The sequence below is a fragment of the Oncorhynchus nerka genome, linkage group LG15 (assembly GCF_034236695.1).
Source record: "Oncorhynchus nerka isolate Pitt River linkage group LG15, Oner_Uvic_2.0, whole genome shotgun sequence".
Taxonomy (NCBI): domain Eukaryota; kingdom Metazoa; phylum Chordata; class Actinopteri; order Salmoniformes; family Salmonidae; genus Oncorhynchus; species Oncorhynchus nerka.
Window position 1 is genome coordinate 58614002 of NC_088410.1, and position 15868 is coordinate 58629869.

At 45.3% G+C, this 15868-nt stretch overlaps 1 protein-coding gene across 1 annotated transcript; it reads left to right on the plus strand.

The window, feature by feature from the left end:
• Positions 1-250: 250 nt before the first annotated feature.
• Positions 251-15668, plus strand: LOC115143669 (synaptoporin-like). The gene is made up of 5 exons (XM_029684144.2): positions 251-274; positions 2280-2404; positions 8045-8243; positions 12796-12987; positions 15288-15668. Exons 1-5 carry the CDS (start codon positions 251-253, stop codon positions 15666-15668), a joined length of 921 nt encoding a protein of 306 aa, XP_029540004.1.
• Positions 15669-15868: the final 200 nt, after the last annotated feature.

Consider the following 15868-nt stretch of genomic DNA (forward strand, 5'->3'; position numbering starts at 1 on the left):
ACACACAAAACACCTACCCCAACCCCAGATAGCTCGCTTTGCTCTCTCTTCTCCTCACTTCAGATATCTGGTCTCTGCTCTCCCCACCCTCCGGGCAACCTCTGCACTCTGCTATCTCTCTCTGCTATCTCTCTCTCTCTTTCTCTGCTTTCTGTCTTTGTGCCATCTACATCAGTGACAGTACAACAGTATGAGGAGAAAGCTGCTAACACCATCTTGTGGAGTAGAACTTGTTCACTTTGCTTTTTAAATGTGTATGGTCATATTTGCTCCGGTAAGTTGTTTTTTCTTTCATATTTGGACTGTGGCTAAATGATTTTCATTAGTAAGTACATTCCTGGTTAAACAATATAATAGAGCATTACAATTATCCAGTTATGAAGTATGGATGTGCTCTATGGTAGGCTAGTGATAAATCTGTTTTTTAAATCGTTTTTTTCATATCCTATTTAGTTTGTAAGGAATAATATTTATGTTTAGTGGGAATGTTTCCAGTGGAGTCTTTTGGTGTGTGTGTGTGTGTGTGTGTGTGTGTGTGTGTGTGTGTGTGTGTGTGTGTGTGTGTGTGTGTGTGTGTGTGTGTGTGTGTGTGTGTGTGTGTGTGTGTGTGGCATGTACAGTATTCCAACAGGTTGAGTCACTCTGCCCACCCTCTAACCCACAGTAGGCGATCCTCTGTTTGCAGTCAGCCCATTTCTAAATTATTCAGTTGTTTTCATAATGCTGTTATCAAGGAAATCAATCCCAAACCTTGATCATCAGTCTGCTTAATAGATATGGTGCCAAGATTAGGGGCTCGATTAAATACGCAGTGCTGAAGTTCAGTGTTACAGCACAATTAAAATTGAAAGGTAATTTTCGATTGAGCCAACATATCCAGTGTTTTCCGTAAATGCAGTTTCTGCTAACATTGCCTTTAAATGTCTATCACTCTACAATGCATATCTTCAGAGCTACGGATTAAATTGACGCTAGCTTTCATCTATCACCTCTCTCTAATGTCATTAATGATCAGAATAATTTCGAAAGCATCCTTATCCATTTGAATATTAATGAGTGAATGACCAAGGGGTTTGCAGACAACAGACAGATCAATCCTTCCATAGATCCATCCAAACACTGACTTTTAATTATAGCCACACATACTTAATTAGATGGGGTCTCCTGGTTGTATGTTATCCCTTTAAGGAACTCTCTCTGTCTATGTCTATGTCTATGTCTATGTCTCTGTCTCTGTCTCTGTCCCGCTCACTCTCTCTCTCTCTGTCTATGTTTCTGTCTTGCTCTCTCTCTCTGTCTCTGTCTCTATCCCTGTCACAGTCAATCTCTCTATTTCTAAAAGATAGACAAACCCACACAAAGAAACACAACAAACAAACATAACATTTCATCAGAGAGATGAGTTGTGTCGTCTTTCTAAATTATGGTAAAGGCTAAAGATTATGGATAATTACTTGTTGTGTGTGTCCATGCACGGGCGTGGGAGTGCTAGGTCTTGATTAGAATTGACCAATGCTTCAGTCCTTTCACAGGAATCAAAGGTAGATAACTGAAAGAGATTAGTGCCAGTAGCCTACAGTATCTGACTGCCTGCCATGCCTTCAGACGGTTCCTGATGAAATATGTATAACATGCTGACATCAGTCTCCCGGCCACTGACAGAAATTCTAGACACATGATCCCTTTGAAAGATGTGCATGCCTCATAGACTCCCAATATATGTATGCGGAGATACAACATGCATTCACCTGTTTGCATTCATCAACAGCAGTTGAAGCTCTGACAAACGCAGAGTGACTGTTGCTTAATTAATAAACCTAAGTGATACTGGAAAGAGCAGGTTTTCTTTTCTTTAAGGATCGATCAACAGCTCCAAGTTGGCAAAAGCTAAAGACAACCAACTGTATAAGTCCATCCACCATATACTGTATCCATACCATATACCATGTTACACATGAACAATTCCCTAATTACTTTCACAGAGTCAGCCTTTGACAGGATGTTGATGGTCCTCTGTGGCCCATTAATTCCAGCTGCTAGTCTAGCAGCTCTGTAGAGGGCCAGACAGGAGAGGTGTGACTAGGAGCAACTATGGAGTGCATTCCAAATGGTACCCTATTCCCTATGTAGTGCACTACTTTTTTTTTTTACCAGGCCCAGGGCTCTGGTCAAAAGCTGTTTACTATGTAGGGAATAGGGTGCCATTTTGGGACACAGTCTATGTCTAGAATGCTCAATGGGTAGGAGTCTAATGAAGTATTTCATTTTTGTTTTCCCAGATTTTTGCCGTCTGTGCATTTGCAACATGTGGAGGGTACTCTGGTCACCTGCGGGTTAGAGTGGAATGTCTAGACAAGAGCCAGAGCAACCTCAGCATCACCGTAAACTTTGCCTATCCCTTCAGGTAACATATGCTGACATTTTTCCATAGTCTGACTACTATACATTTACCCATTTTATTGTGGTTCATGGTCAACTTTCTCCAAAACAGGAATTCAGCAGAATTGACATTGAAGTACACTACAGTCATGTGCAACCTGGAGCAGAAGGCTCATGCCATTATCACATGTACTTTCAGACTCATGGGTATGTCACATTGAGAGGCAAGTCACATTTACCTAGATTAACACGGTGGCAACACTGCTCGTGTCACGTGCGCGAGCATTGCAAAATAAGATACGTTATTCAATCAGTGCACCCACACTGCTCGAGCTCGTCAACGAGCATCTGCGTACCCAGAACTTGGTTCTATTTGCGACGCTTGTGTCATGCTGGTATAAAGGATTTTGGAGACAGGCGCAGGAATAGACAATAGGGGTTTTTAATACACCCAAAACAAACACGTATACAAAAACACTGGGCTGTACCCAAACAAAAGCGCGAGGGTAAACCTCATTGAATGACACGGGACAATACCCGTAATACACTATATACACTGCTCAAAAAAATAAAGGGAACACTTAAACAACACAATGTAACTCCAAGTCAATCACACTTCTGTGAAATCAAACTGTCCCCTTAGGAAGCAACACTGATTGACAATAGATTTCACATGCTGTAGTGCAAATGGAATAGACAACAGGTGGAAATTATAGGCAATTAGCAAGACACCCCCAATGAAGGAGTGGTTCTGCAGGTGGGGACCACAGACCACTTCTCAGTTCCTATGCTTCCTGGCTGATGTTTTGGTCACTTTTAAATGCTGGCGGTGCTTTCACTCTAGTGGTAGCATGAGACGGAGTCTACAACCCACACAAGTGGCTCAGGTAGTGCAGCTCATCCAGGATGGAACATCAATGTGAGCTGTGGCGAGAAGGTTTGCTGTGTCTGTCAGCGTAGTGTCCAGAGCTTGGAGGCGCTACCAGGAGACAGGCCAGTACATCAGGAGACGTGGAGGAGGCTGTAGGAGGGCAACAACCCAGCAGCAGGACCACTACCTCTGCCTTTGTGCAAGGAGGAGCAGGAGGAGCACTGCCAGAGCCCTGCAAAATGACCTCCAGCAGGCCACAAATGTGCATGTGTCTGCTCAAACGGTCAGAAACAGACTCCATGAGGGTGGTATGAGGGCCCGACGTCCACAGGTGGGGGTTGTGCTTACAGCCCAACACCGTGCAGGACGTTTTTCATTTGCCAGAGAACACCAAGATTGGCAAATTCGCCACTGGCGCCCTGTGTTCTTCACAGATGAAAGCAGGTTCACACTGAGCACATGTGACAGACGTGACAGTCTGGAGACGCCGTGGAGAACGTTCTGCTGCCTGCAACATCCTCCAGCATGACCGGTTTGGCGGTGGGTCAGTTATGGTGTGGGGTGGCATTTCTTTGGGGGGCCGCACAGCCCTCCATGTGCTCGCCAGAGGTAGCCTGACTGCCATTAGGTACCGAGATGAGATCCTCAGACCCCTTGTGAGACCATATGCTGGTACGGTTGGCCCTGGGTTCCTCCTAATGCAAGACAATGCTAGACCTCATGTGGCTGGAGTGTGTCAGCAGTTCCTGCAAGAGGAAGGCATTGATGCTATGGACTGGCCCATTCCCCAGACCTGAATCCAATTGAGCACATCTGGGACATCATGTCTCACTCCATCCACCAACGCCACGTTGCACCACAGACTGTCCAGGAGTTGGCGGATGCTTTAGTCCAGGTCTGGGAGGAGATCCCTCAGGAGACCATCCGCCACCTCATCAGGAGCATGCCCAGGCTTTGTAGGGAGGTCATACAGGCACGTGGAGGCCACACACACTACTGAGCCTCATTTTGACTTGTTTTAAGGACATTACATCAAAGTTGAATCAGCCTGTAGTGTGGTTTTCCACTTTAATTTTGAGTGTGACTCCAAATCCAGACCTCCATGGGTTGATACATTTGATTTCCATTGATAGTTTTTGTGTGATTTTGTTGTCAGCACATTCAACTATGTAAAGAAAAAAGTATTTAATAAGAATATTTAATTCATTCAGATCTAGAATGTGTTATTTTAGTGTTCCCTTTATGTTTTTGAACAGTGTATATATATATAGCACTCAGCATAACAGCTGCACCAACGCATAGGTACTCGCACCAACGCATAGGTACTCGCACCAACGCATAGGTACTCGCACCAACGCATAGGTACTCGCACCAACGCATAGGTACTCGCACCAACGCATAGGTACTCACATCACCAACGGACATGGGAACAATAACCGACAAAGACAGAGGGAACAAAGGACACATATATAATATACTAATCAGGGGAAATGGGAACCAGGTGTGTGTAATCGGACAAGACTGTCCGGGGTTGATGATAATGAATCCCGTTCAGTGAAAGCAGGTGACGTAGACCTCCGAAACTGGTGAACAGAATGAGCATCATAACCGGGGATCCGTGACAGCTTGACATGCTGCAAGTCCCGCCTCTCCCATCTCCTCATTGGTTTTTAGGAGTATATACCTACGTGGGTGTTTGAAAGATGAACAGAGGTCAACACACCAGTCCAGTTGGTAGTGGTAATCCACCTTAAAATTGGTTGCCAACCACCATGTCAAGTCCCAAGAAGAAGAAGACGCCTGAAGGAGGAGAGATTACTAGATGCAAACTTTTACCCTTTTATGTGTGGATTAATTGTTCCAGGATATACTGTAGGCGTACTGTAGCCTACCCATACTGTGCATTCCAGGAAAAATAACGACCCAATGTTTATATCCCAAAGCAAATTAGCGAGCAACAGCAAGCTATCTAGCTAAATTACCATTAATGTTTAATGTGTTTTGATCTGTCCCCAAATGAATATAGTTGGTTCAGAGTTTGCTTTGATATTTCAAAGCAAGGGCGCTTCCGGTCTAGGAATCATTGAATCTACGGTGCTTTGATGAGACAATGACAGTGTTGTCTGCCTGTGAATGTGTTTTGAAAAATAGTGTGGTGGCTGAGTTTTATTTTCCATCTTTAAAAGATGGAAGAAAGAGAACAGCATTGAGTTGATGAAATATGGAGCTGTCAGACAGACTGTGGTGTCAGAGTCTTTGTCTGATCCCCAGAAATGATTCATGTTTCCACATTCAGTATCTCATGTGTATCTATCTATCTACAGTACCTGCTCCCTTGAAAACCCTTAACCTTTTCAACTCCTGGGGCCGTGCATACATTTCTTAATAAATGATGGCGTATGTGGAGATTCTAGGATTTGTGTAACAAATTATTGGGATTTATCAAACTGTCGCTTGTAACATTATATGCATGTTTTCATTGATAAATCAGAGCCATGGTATATTTGTGTGCTCATGAACAAGCGCTAAAACCCCACCTTTTATGGTAACAAAACTTCCTCATTTGCTGTATGATGTGGGAAATGTTAGAATTGGGCCATGTCAGATTTAGGTCTATATAATAAAAGTGTACATAGGCTATACATGCTGTTATGCAACCTCCTTACCAATGGCAAATGCATCGATTTTATCATTAGGCATACTCTTTAATATTCATATTATCCAACTATTATCATAATTTCCGTGTGTCAAACACCTCCATTTGACCCAAAATAGCAATATAAGCATGTAATACAAATCTTCAACCACTTGAAGATGTGTGTACGCATGGTATAGTACATGGAGATACGCACACTTCCCCGTAAAAACTGGCACATGCAAGGTTTAGTCTTTTTTGTGTGTGCAAGCACCTTTGATAAATTAGTCCCTTAGAGATCGGTGGAGAGATTTGTAATTGAGACTCCTGAGCATCATGCAGTGTTTCTGAAGAGTACATACAGCTTAAGTCGGAAGTTTACATACACCTTAGCCAAATACATTTAAACTCTTTCTTTTTTTTTTCTTTTTTTTTTTTACAATTCCTGACATTTAATCCTAGTAGGTATTCCCTGTTTTAGGTCAGTTAGGACAACCACTTAATTTGAATAATGTGAAATGTCAGAATAATAGTAGAGAGAATTATTTCTTTCAGCTTTTATTTCTTTCATCACATTCCCAGTGGGTCAGAAGTTTACATACACTCAATTAGTATCTGGTAGCATTGCCTTTAAATTGTTTAACTTGGGTCAAATGTTTCAGGTACCCTTCCACAAGCTTCCCAAAATAAGTTGGGTGAATTTTGGCCCATTCCTTCTGACAGAGTCATGTTTGTAGTCCTCCTTGCCCGCACACACTTTTTCAGTTCTTCCCACATATTTTCTATAGGACTGAGGTCAGGGCTTTGTGAAGGCCACTCCAATACCTTTACTTTGTTGTCCTGAAGCCATTTTGCCACAACTTTGGAAGTATGCTTGGGGTCATTGTCCATTTGAAAGACCCATTTGCGACCAAGCTTTAACTTCCTGACTGATGTCTAGAGATGTCGCTTCAATATATCCACATAATAGATAGATGCCATCTGTTTTGTGAAGTGCACCAGTCCCTCGTGCAGCAAAGAACCCCCACAACATGATGCTGCCACCCCTGTGCTTTTCATTTGAGATGGTGTTCTTCAGCTTGCAAGCCTCCCACTTTTTCCTAAAAAACATAATGATGGTCACTGTGGCCAAACAGTTCTGTTTTTGTTTAATCAGACCAGAGGACATTTCTCCAAAAAGTACGATCTTTGTCCCCATGTGCAGTTGCAAACCGTAGTCTGGCTTTTTTATGGCGGTTTTGGAGCAGTGGCTTCTTCGCACCAAAGTACGTTCATCTCTAGGGGACAAAACGCGTATCCTTCCTGAGCGGTATGACGGCTGCGTGGTCCCATGGTGTTCATACTTGTGTACTATTGTTTGTACAGATGAACGTGGTACCTTGAGGTGTTTGGAAATTCCGCCCAAGGATGAACCAGACTTGCGGAGGTCTACAATTTAAATTCTGAGGCCTTGGCTGATTTCTTTTGATTTTCCCATGATGTCAAGGAAAGAGGCACTGAGTTTGAAGGTAGGCCTTGAAATACATCCACAGATACACCTCCAATTGACTCAAATGATGTCAATTAGCCTATCAGAAGCTTCTAAAGCCATGACATCATTTTCTGGAATTTTCCAAGCTGTTTAAACGCACAATCAACTTAGTGTATGTAAACTTCTGACCAACTGGAATTGGGATACAGTGAATTCTAAGTGAAATAATCTGTCTGTAAACAATTGTTGGAAAAAGTACTTGTGTCATGCACAAAGTAGATGTCCTAACCGACTTGTCCTAACCGACTTTGTTAACAAGAAATGTGTGGTGTGGTTGAAAAATGAGTTTTAATGACTCCAACCTTAGTGTATGTAACCTTCAGACTTCAACTGTATAACCCAAGTATTCTTTCTCCCCCTCTTCCCCTTTCTCTTCTCCCTCCCTCCCTCCCCCTCCCAAAGCCTGTCAGATCAGGTCAGATGCCATTGCTAATGGAAGGATTTCCCCCCCAATGTAATAAAATCAATGTAGTAACATCTTTGTTGTTGTAATATCACAAACGGATGTGGCAGTTTCACTGCTATGGATTCATGCTTGAAAGGTTTAAATTGCCTACACTGTGATCAGAGCCTTGCGTTACTCAATAAAATTCTCTGTGACCATGTCCTTGTTCCTGTCATCTGATAGGTTACAGCAGGTCCATTTCGAGCCCACGTTGTGTGAGGGGAACAGACAAGAGACCATCTTCATGGTAGGTGACTACTCCTCCTCAGCTCAGTTCTTCGTGACCGTGGCAGTTATTGCCTTCCTCTACTCCCTGCTGGCCACCGTGGTGTACATCTACTACCAGAACAAGTACCGCGAGGGTAACAGAGGACCACTGGTGGTGAGTTGATTTACTTACCAAGAGCAGCCTTTGATTCATTCATGCCATGGGATTTGTATAATTTGCATGTGTATTAATTGAGATACAATAAATTGAATAATTTACAGGACTGTAGCTTAGCATATAAAGAAATGTGATTCAAGATTATTACCTATAAAAGGTGTGGTATATTATTGCATTCTTTAAATAGCAGTTACAGGACAGGGGAAAAAGGGCTGTGAGACATAGGTTTAACCACAGACACATAAAAAGTGGAATGTATACGGAGGGTATGGGGCAACAGAAGACGAACAGCAGAGGGGCTAATGATCTTGGAGATGGGGGAAAGGGCCGATATAGCGGGGGAAAGTTTGAGGGACTCCATAAGTGGACAGCCATACCCTCTGTCCGAGACTATACCGGGGAGCCGGGGTCCGGTATAGCCTGTCGTCAATACCTGGACATGGTCTTGAGAAGAGTCGACCGGGCTCTTTTCCAGATAGATACTGCAGCAGTGGAGGACAAACATCTGGACCGAGGGTATGCCGACCTCTTCCTCTTGTTCCGGGAAGAGCAGGGGCTGATACCCCAGGGAACACTCGAAAGGCGAGAGCCCAGTGGCAGAGCAGGGGAGGATGCTGCGGGCGTATTCAACCCACACAAGGTGCTGGCTCCAGGTGGTGGGGTTGGCGGAGACAAGGCAGCGAAGAGTCACCTCCAGGTCTTGATTGGTTCGCTTCGACTGAGCCCGAAGGATAGACTGGCTAATGACCTGAACTGGGACGAGAACTGAGGACCCTGGTCGGAGACCATGTGCACTGGGAGTCCATGGATCTGGAAGACATGCTGCACCATGAGCTGGGCCATCTCTTTGGCAAAGGGTAGCTTGGGAGAGGAATTAAGTGGGTGGCTTTGGACAACCGACCCACTACTGTCAGGATGGCGGTGTGCCATCAAACGGGGGAAGACCCACGACGAAGTCCAGTGATATGTGAGACCAGGGACTGTGAGGGACATGCAGTGGTTGAAGGAGACCAGCCAGAGCTTGCAGAGGGGTGCAGGCAGTGACGAACGCGGAGACATCCAGGACTATGGTAGGCCACCAAAGCGTTGTCGCACAAAGGCCAGGGTTCGACGGGAGCAGACAGCGTCAGGTACAAACATCCAGTTATCTGATGCCTCCCCCCCAGGATTTGGCTGGGAACGCTGTGCCTCACGGATCTGCTTCCCTATTATTTCCCAGCTAAGTGCCATCGTCAGACAGGAGGTAGGAAGGATGGTCTTGGGGTCCGAGAGTGTAGCCACAGGGCTATAGCGGTGTGACAGCACATCCGGCTTGATATTCTTGGATCCTGGTCGGTGTTAAACCGGGTGAAAAGCAGGGCCCACCTAGCTTGCCTGGATTTGAGACGCTTGGCGGTGCGGAGATATTCCAGGTTTTTGTGGTCCGTCCACACAACGAATGGATGTTCCACCCCATCCAACCAGCATCTCCACTTCTCCAATGCCATCTTCACCGCGAGAAGCTCATGATTCCACATATTGTAGTTCCTCTCCGTGGAATTGAGGTGATGGGAGAAGAAGGCGCAGGGATGAAACTTGAGGTCCAGGGCAGAACGCTGGGACAAGACAGCTCAAACTCCGACATCCGAAGCATGAGACTCCACCACGAACTGATGGGACGGGTCAGGATGAAACAATATGGGAGCAGTGGTGAAGTGGTGCTTGAGGTCCCGGAACACCCGGTCAGAAGCTGGGTACCGTATACCCTGACCTTATACCCTGATGAAGGCAGCTTGTCTGTTAAAACGTTGGATATCAGGTTATTAAATTATTGCATCTGAGCTCGTAGAGTGTGAGCTCCTAGAGTGCTCTCCTTTTCTTTTTCAAGTGTTCTACTCTGCTAGCCAGCACCCCACCTAAACAGGTGTGCATTTCTTTCGCCTCCAGATTACCATGTGAACTGAACCTTGGGAGAAGTAAGTGCAGACAGGGGGAAGCCAGGGTCTCCGGACCCGAAGGAGAGTACAGTCGTCCCCAGGGCGGTGTAGTGCCTGGAAGAAGGTCGATCCCGCAGTCATAGGGTCAGTGCGGAGGAAGTGAAGTGACCCAGAACTTACTGAAAACCTCCTGGAAGACCTGGTACTTCGCGAGAATGGCGGAGAGGTCTGGGGCAACTTCCAAGCCCACAGGAAGACGTCCTGGGGCAGGCTGTGCTGACTTCAGACAATGGCCGTGGCTCCAGTCCATAATGGCTCCAGCAGTCCAGTCTATGAGGGGATTGTGTCGCTGGAGCCAAGTTAGTCCCAATACCATGGGAACCTGAGGAGACTTAACCTGTTACTCCTACCCCCTACTTTTTCGAACATTCTGTTAAAAATCGCGCAACATTTCAGCACCCTGCTACTCAGGCCAGGAATATAGTATATGCATATGATTAGTATGTGTGGATAGAAAACACTCAGACGTTTATAAAACTGGTTAAATCACGGCTGTGACTATAACAGAACGTGCGTTTCATCGAAAAGTGCAGGAAAATCTGATCACTGAAAATGGAAAAAAATATCCATGCGCGACTTGAACCCATTGATAAAGGTGAACCACATTTAATGGGGCTGAGGATGCAATGGTTGAGATTTAGCCGGACAGTATTTCCAGACGGACACCTATAGAATACACTTCGTCTCGTGATTAATTTGTTCTCTTATTAACGTTTACTAATACCTAAAGTTGCATTACAAAAGTATTTCGAAGTGTTTTGTGAAAGTTTATCGTCGACTTTTTTAATTTTAAAAAATGACGTTACGTTATAAGACGCAATTTTTTTTCGTTTATCACACAGTCTTCATAGATCGATATCTAGGCTATATATGGACTGATTTAATTTGCAAAAAATACCCAATAGTGATTATGGGACATCTAGGAGTGCCAACAAAGAAGATGGTCAAAGGTAATGAATGTTTTATATTTTATTTGTGCGGTTTGTGTAGCGACGACTATGCTAATTATTTTGTTTACGTCCCCTGCGGGTCTTTTGGGGTGTTACATGCTATCAGATAATAGCTTCTCATGCTTTCGCCGAAAAGCATTTTAAAAATCTGACTTGTTGCCTGGATTCACAACGAGTGTAGCTTTAATTCAATACCCTGCATGTGTATTTTAATGAACGTTTGAGTTTTAACTAGTACTATTAGCATTTAGCGTAGCGCATTTGCATTTCCAGATGTCTAGATGGGACGCCTGCGTGCCAGGTAGGAGCAAGAGGTTTTAATCAGCATAAAGTGAATTGCCTCACTGTGTTTTCTTGACAATGGTAGGTTGATGGGAATGGTATTATGAGTGACCCGGCATATAGAGTGCCCGTCCAGGGCTGAGTGGGGATGCCCAGCTCGGATGCCAGGGTAGCATCCAAAAAACTCTCATCTGCCCCAGAGTCGATGAGTACACGGAGAGATTTGGACTGGTTCCCCAACAGCAGGATGGCATGTAAAGGGTTGCGAGTAAAGGGAGAGGAAAAGTTCTCCTTATGGCCCACCAGAGTACTCGTCCCTTCTTGATGAGCCTGGATTTTTAATGGGCAGGTAGCTACGAAATGTCCCGTAGCTCCGCAATTTAGACAGCTCTGTGTGTGGAGTCAGAGTAAGCACTCAGCCGGAGTCAAGCTATTCCTGCCCAGGTGTATGGACTCCGAAGTAGACGAGTCGGCAGCCCTTGGTGATTCCCAAGAGAACTCGGATGACGTCGGGTTCACTCAGACACGTAGACTTCGGGGGTCTCCGGGATTCCTCAGAGGCGAGGTGGGAATCGAGGGTGAACGAGCGTGACAGGGCAGACTCCCTCTCCCTCCCACATTCTCAAAGCCACCCATCAATCCGGATGGTCAATGCTATGAGGGAATCAAGGAACATGGGCAGCTCCAGGTCTGTGAGCACATCTTTGATCACCTCCGAATGTTTCCGGGTTCCAGGCACTCTCAGCCGCCAACGTGCAAAAATCTACTGCGTAGTCTGCCGCACTGTGGGAATCTTGACCTAGCTGGAGCAGTGTATGAGCAGCCTCTCTGCCGGACAATAGAGAATCAAACACCTTCCAAACTCCTGCCACGAACTCCTCCAGACTGAGGCAGATGGCGGACTGTTGCTACCACACCGCCATAGCCCAAGCAAGTGCCTTCCTGGACATCAGCGTTATGAGGTACACTATCCTCGAGCGGTCCGAGGGGAACGAAGAAGGCTGCAGCTCGAAAATGAGGGAGCACTGGGAGAGAAAAGTCTGGCAGTTTCCAGAATCTCCTGCATAGCGCTCCAAAGGAGGTATGCGGGGTTCTCGGGACACTAGTGTAGGCTGGGAGATTACTGGTGTGACCCGATGCCCAGTAGGGAATCCACGGAATTGCTCCAGCAATGTATTGAACGCCAGGGTATGGAGTCCCTCCATACGACATTGTAGTAACCCCTCGTTTCTTCCAATGTCCCCTTAAATCTAATTTATAACTTCACCCTATCCTCTTCCTCAACTCTCACAATCTCATTACATCTGATAATAACCTCCTCTATGTCTCCCTCCTAAACAGGACTTTGTAGTGACTGTGCTCTTCGCCTTCATGTGGTTAGTGAGCTCCTGTGCCTGGGCCAAAGCTCTGTCTGATGTGAAGTCAGCCACAGATCCCACCCAGGTTCTCCTGCTCATCTCCGCCTGCAGACGCCCAGCCAACCGGTGTTCAGCTTCCCACCACCCAGTCTGGTCTGAGCTCAACACATCTGTGGTGAGTCATTGGATGCATCCCTAATGGCAACCTATTCTCTATGTAGTGCCCTACTTTAGACCAGAGCTCTATGGGCCCTAGTCATAAGTAGTGCACCTTATATGGTAGGGGTATTCAACTCTTCCCATATGAGGTCCAGAGCCTCCTGGTTTAACTGTTCTACCTGTTAATTAATTGCACTCACCTGGTGTCCCAGGTCTAAATCAGTCCCTGATTTGAACGGAACTATGATACAATGCACTGGAACTGGCTTCGAGGTCTAGAGTTGAGTTTGAGGGATATATGTAGTAGGGTCCATTTGGGACAAAGCCCTTATACTCTATGTGAAACATGAATGCTGATCAACGTTAGCTCCATTGCCTTTTTTTTAAACTAGGTAGGCCAGTTGAGATCAAGTTCTCATTTACAACTGCGACCTGGCCAAGATAAAGCAAAGCAGTGCGACAAAAACAACAACATAGAGTTACACATTGGATTAACAAACGCACAGTCAATAACACAATAGAAAATCTGTATACAGTGTGTGCAAATTAAGTAAGGAGGTAAGGCAATAAATAGGCCATAGTGGCGAAGCAATTACAATTTAGCAATTAACACTGGAGTGATAGATGTGCAGATGAGCATGTGCATTTATAAATACTGATATAAATACTGGTGTGCAAAAGAGTAGAAAAAAACAAAAAACAAATATGGGGATGAGGTAGGTAGTTGGTTGGATGGGCTATTTACAGATGGACTGTGTACAGCTGCAGCGATCGGTAAGCCGATGCTTGTAGTTAGTTAGGGAGATATAAGTCTCCAACTTCAGCGATTTTTTTCGATTCATTCCACTCATTGGCAGCAGAGAACTGGAAGGAAAGGCGGCCGAAGTAGGTGTTGGCTTTGGGGATGAGCAGTGAAATATACTTGCTGCAGCACATGCTACGGGTGGGTGTTGCTATGGTGACCAGTGAGCTGAGATAAGGTGGAGCTTTACCTAGCAAAGACTTATAGATGACCTGGAGCCAGTGGGTTTGGCAACAAATACGTAACGAGTACCAGTCAACGAGAGCATACAGGTCACAATGGTGGGTAGTATATGGGGCTTTCGTGACAAAACGGATGGCACAGTGATAGACTGCATCCAATTTGCTGAGTAGAGTGTTGGAGGCTATTTTGTAAATGCCATCGCCGAAGTCAAGGATTGGCAGGATAGTCAGTTTTGCGAGGGTATGTTTGACAGCATGAGTGACGGAGGCCTTGTTGCGATATAGGAAGCCGATTCTAGATTTAACTTTGGATTGGAGATGCTTAATGTGAGTCTGGAAGGAGAGTTTACAGTCTAGTCAGACACCTAGGTATTTATAGTTGAACACATATTCTAAGTCAGAACCGTCCAGAGTAGTGATGCTAGGCGGGCAGGCAGTTGCGGGCAGCGATCGGTTGAAGAGCATGCATTTAGTTTGACTAGCGTTTAAGAGCAGTTGGAGGCCACGGAAGGAGTGTTGTATGGCATTGAAGCTCGTTTGGAGGTTTGTTAACACAGTCTCCAAAGAAGGGCCAGTATATACAGAGAAAAGAGTCGGCCTGATAATTGAAACCTGTGGCACCCCATACGGACTGCCAGAGGTCCGGACAACAGGTCCTTCGATTTGACACACTGAACGCTATCTGAGAAGTAGTTAGTGAACAAGGTGGGCAGTCATTAGAGAAGGCTGTTGAGTCTGCCGATAAGAATGTGGTGATTGACAGAGTCGAAAGGCTTGGCCAGGTCGATGAAGACGGCTGCACAGTACTGTTTTTTATCGATAGTAGTTATTATATCGTTAAGGACCTTGAGCGTGGCTGAGGTGCACCCGTGACCAGCTCGGAAACCGAATTGCATAGCAGAGAAGGTACGGCGGGATTCGAGATGGTCGATGATCTGTGTGTTCACTTGGCTTTCGAAGACTTTAGAAAGGCAGGACAGGATATAGGTCTGTAACAGTTTGGGTCTAGAGTGTCTCCCCCCTTTGAAGAGGGGGATACCGCAGCCGCTTTCCAATCTTTACGAATCTCAGAAAAAGGTGGATCATTTTAGGAAGAGATGGTCTAGATTGTCTATCCCAGCTGATTTGTAGGGATCCAGTTCTGCAGCTCTTTCAGGACTTCAGGTCTTCAGTTCCGACAGGTGGTGTTTAACCGTTGTTGATTACGTTTAACATCATGTGTGCACACCAACCAAAATTCTTAGCAACCATTTGTTACATTTTCTGATTCTAAATCTGTCATTTTTATGTTTAGACCCAAACTAAACACCCTCTATCTATACCTCTATGCAGGCCTTTGGTTTTGTAAACTTTATCCTCTGGGCCGGCAACATCTGGTTTGTATTCAAAGAGACTGGCTGGTACAAGACTGGCCAGCGGTACCCGATGAGAAGCGCCTCTGAAAGACGGGCCAATGGGATGAGCCAACGACTCTGCAGCCAGAACAGTTTCGACCAATCAGGGGACAGCTTCTATCAACATCCATACAGGCAGGCTAGTTTTGACCTATCACAGGAGAGCTTTGGCCAACAGCACTACAGCCAAGGCAGCTTCAACCAATCAATGGGCAGCTTACGCTTGCCGCAGACTAGTCTAGGACAGCCAATCATCATCAGTCAGGGGGATGTCACCCCTAAAGGGCCTAATCCTATCATATTTGTCAATGATATTTAGATCACATTTCGTATACATTTTGCCCTCATCTACTTACCCTCACAAACTTGACTAGATCTGAAAATACTATTGTATATTGATACCTGACCATAAGGTATAGGTAGGTATAAGTCATGTAGATTTTCCGATGTGAAGTTTGCGAGGGCCAGGAGGTTGTAATTGTCTAAGGGGGTGGAATATAAGAGGGAATAAGATGGTAT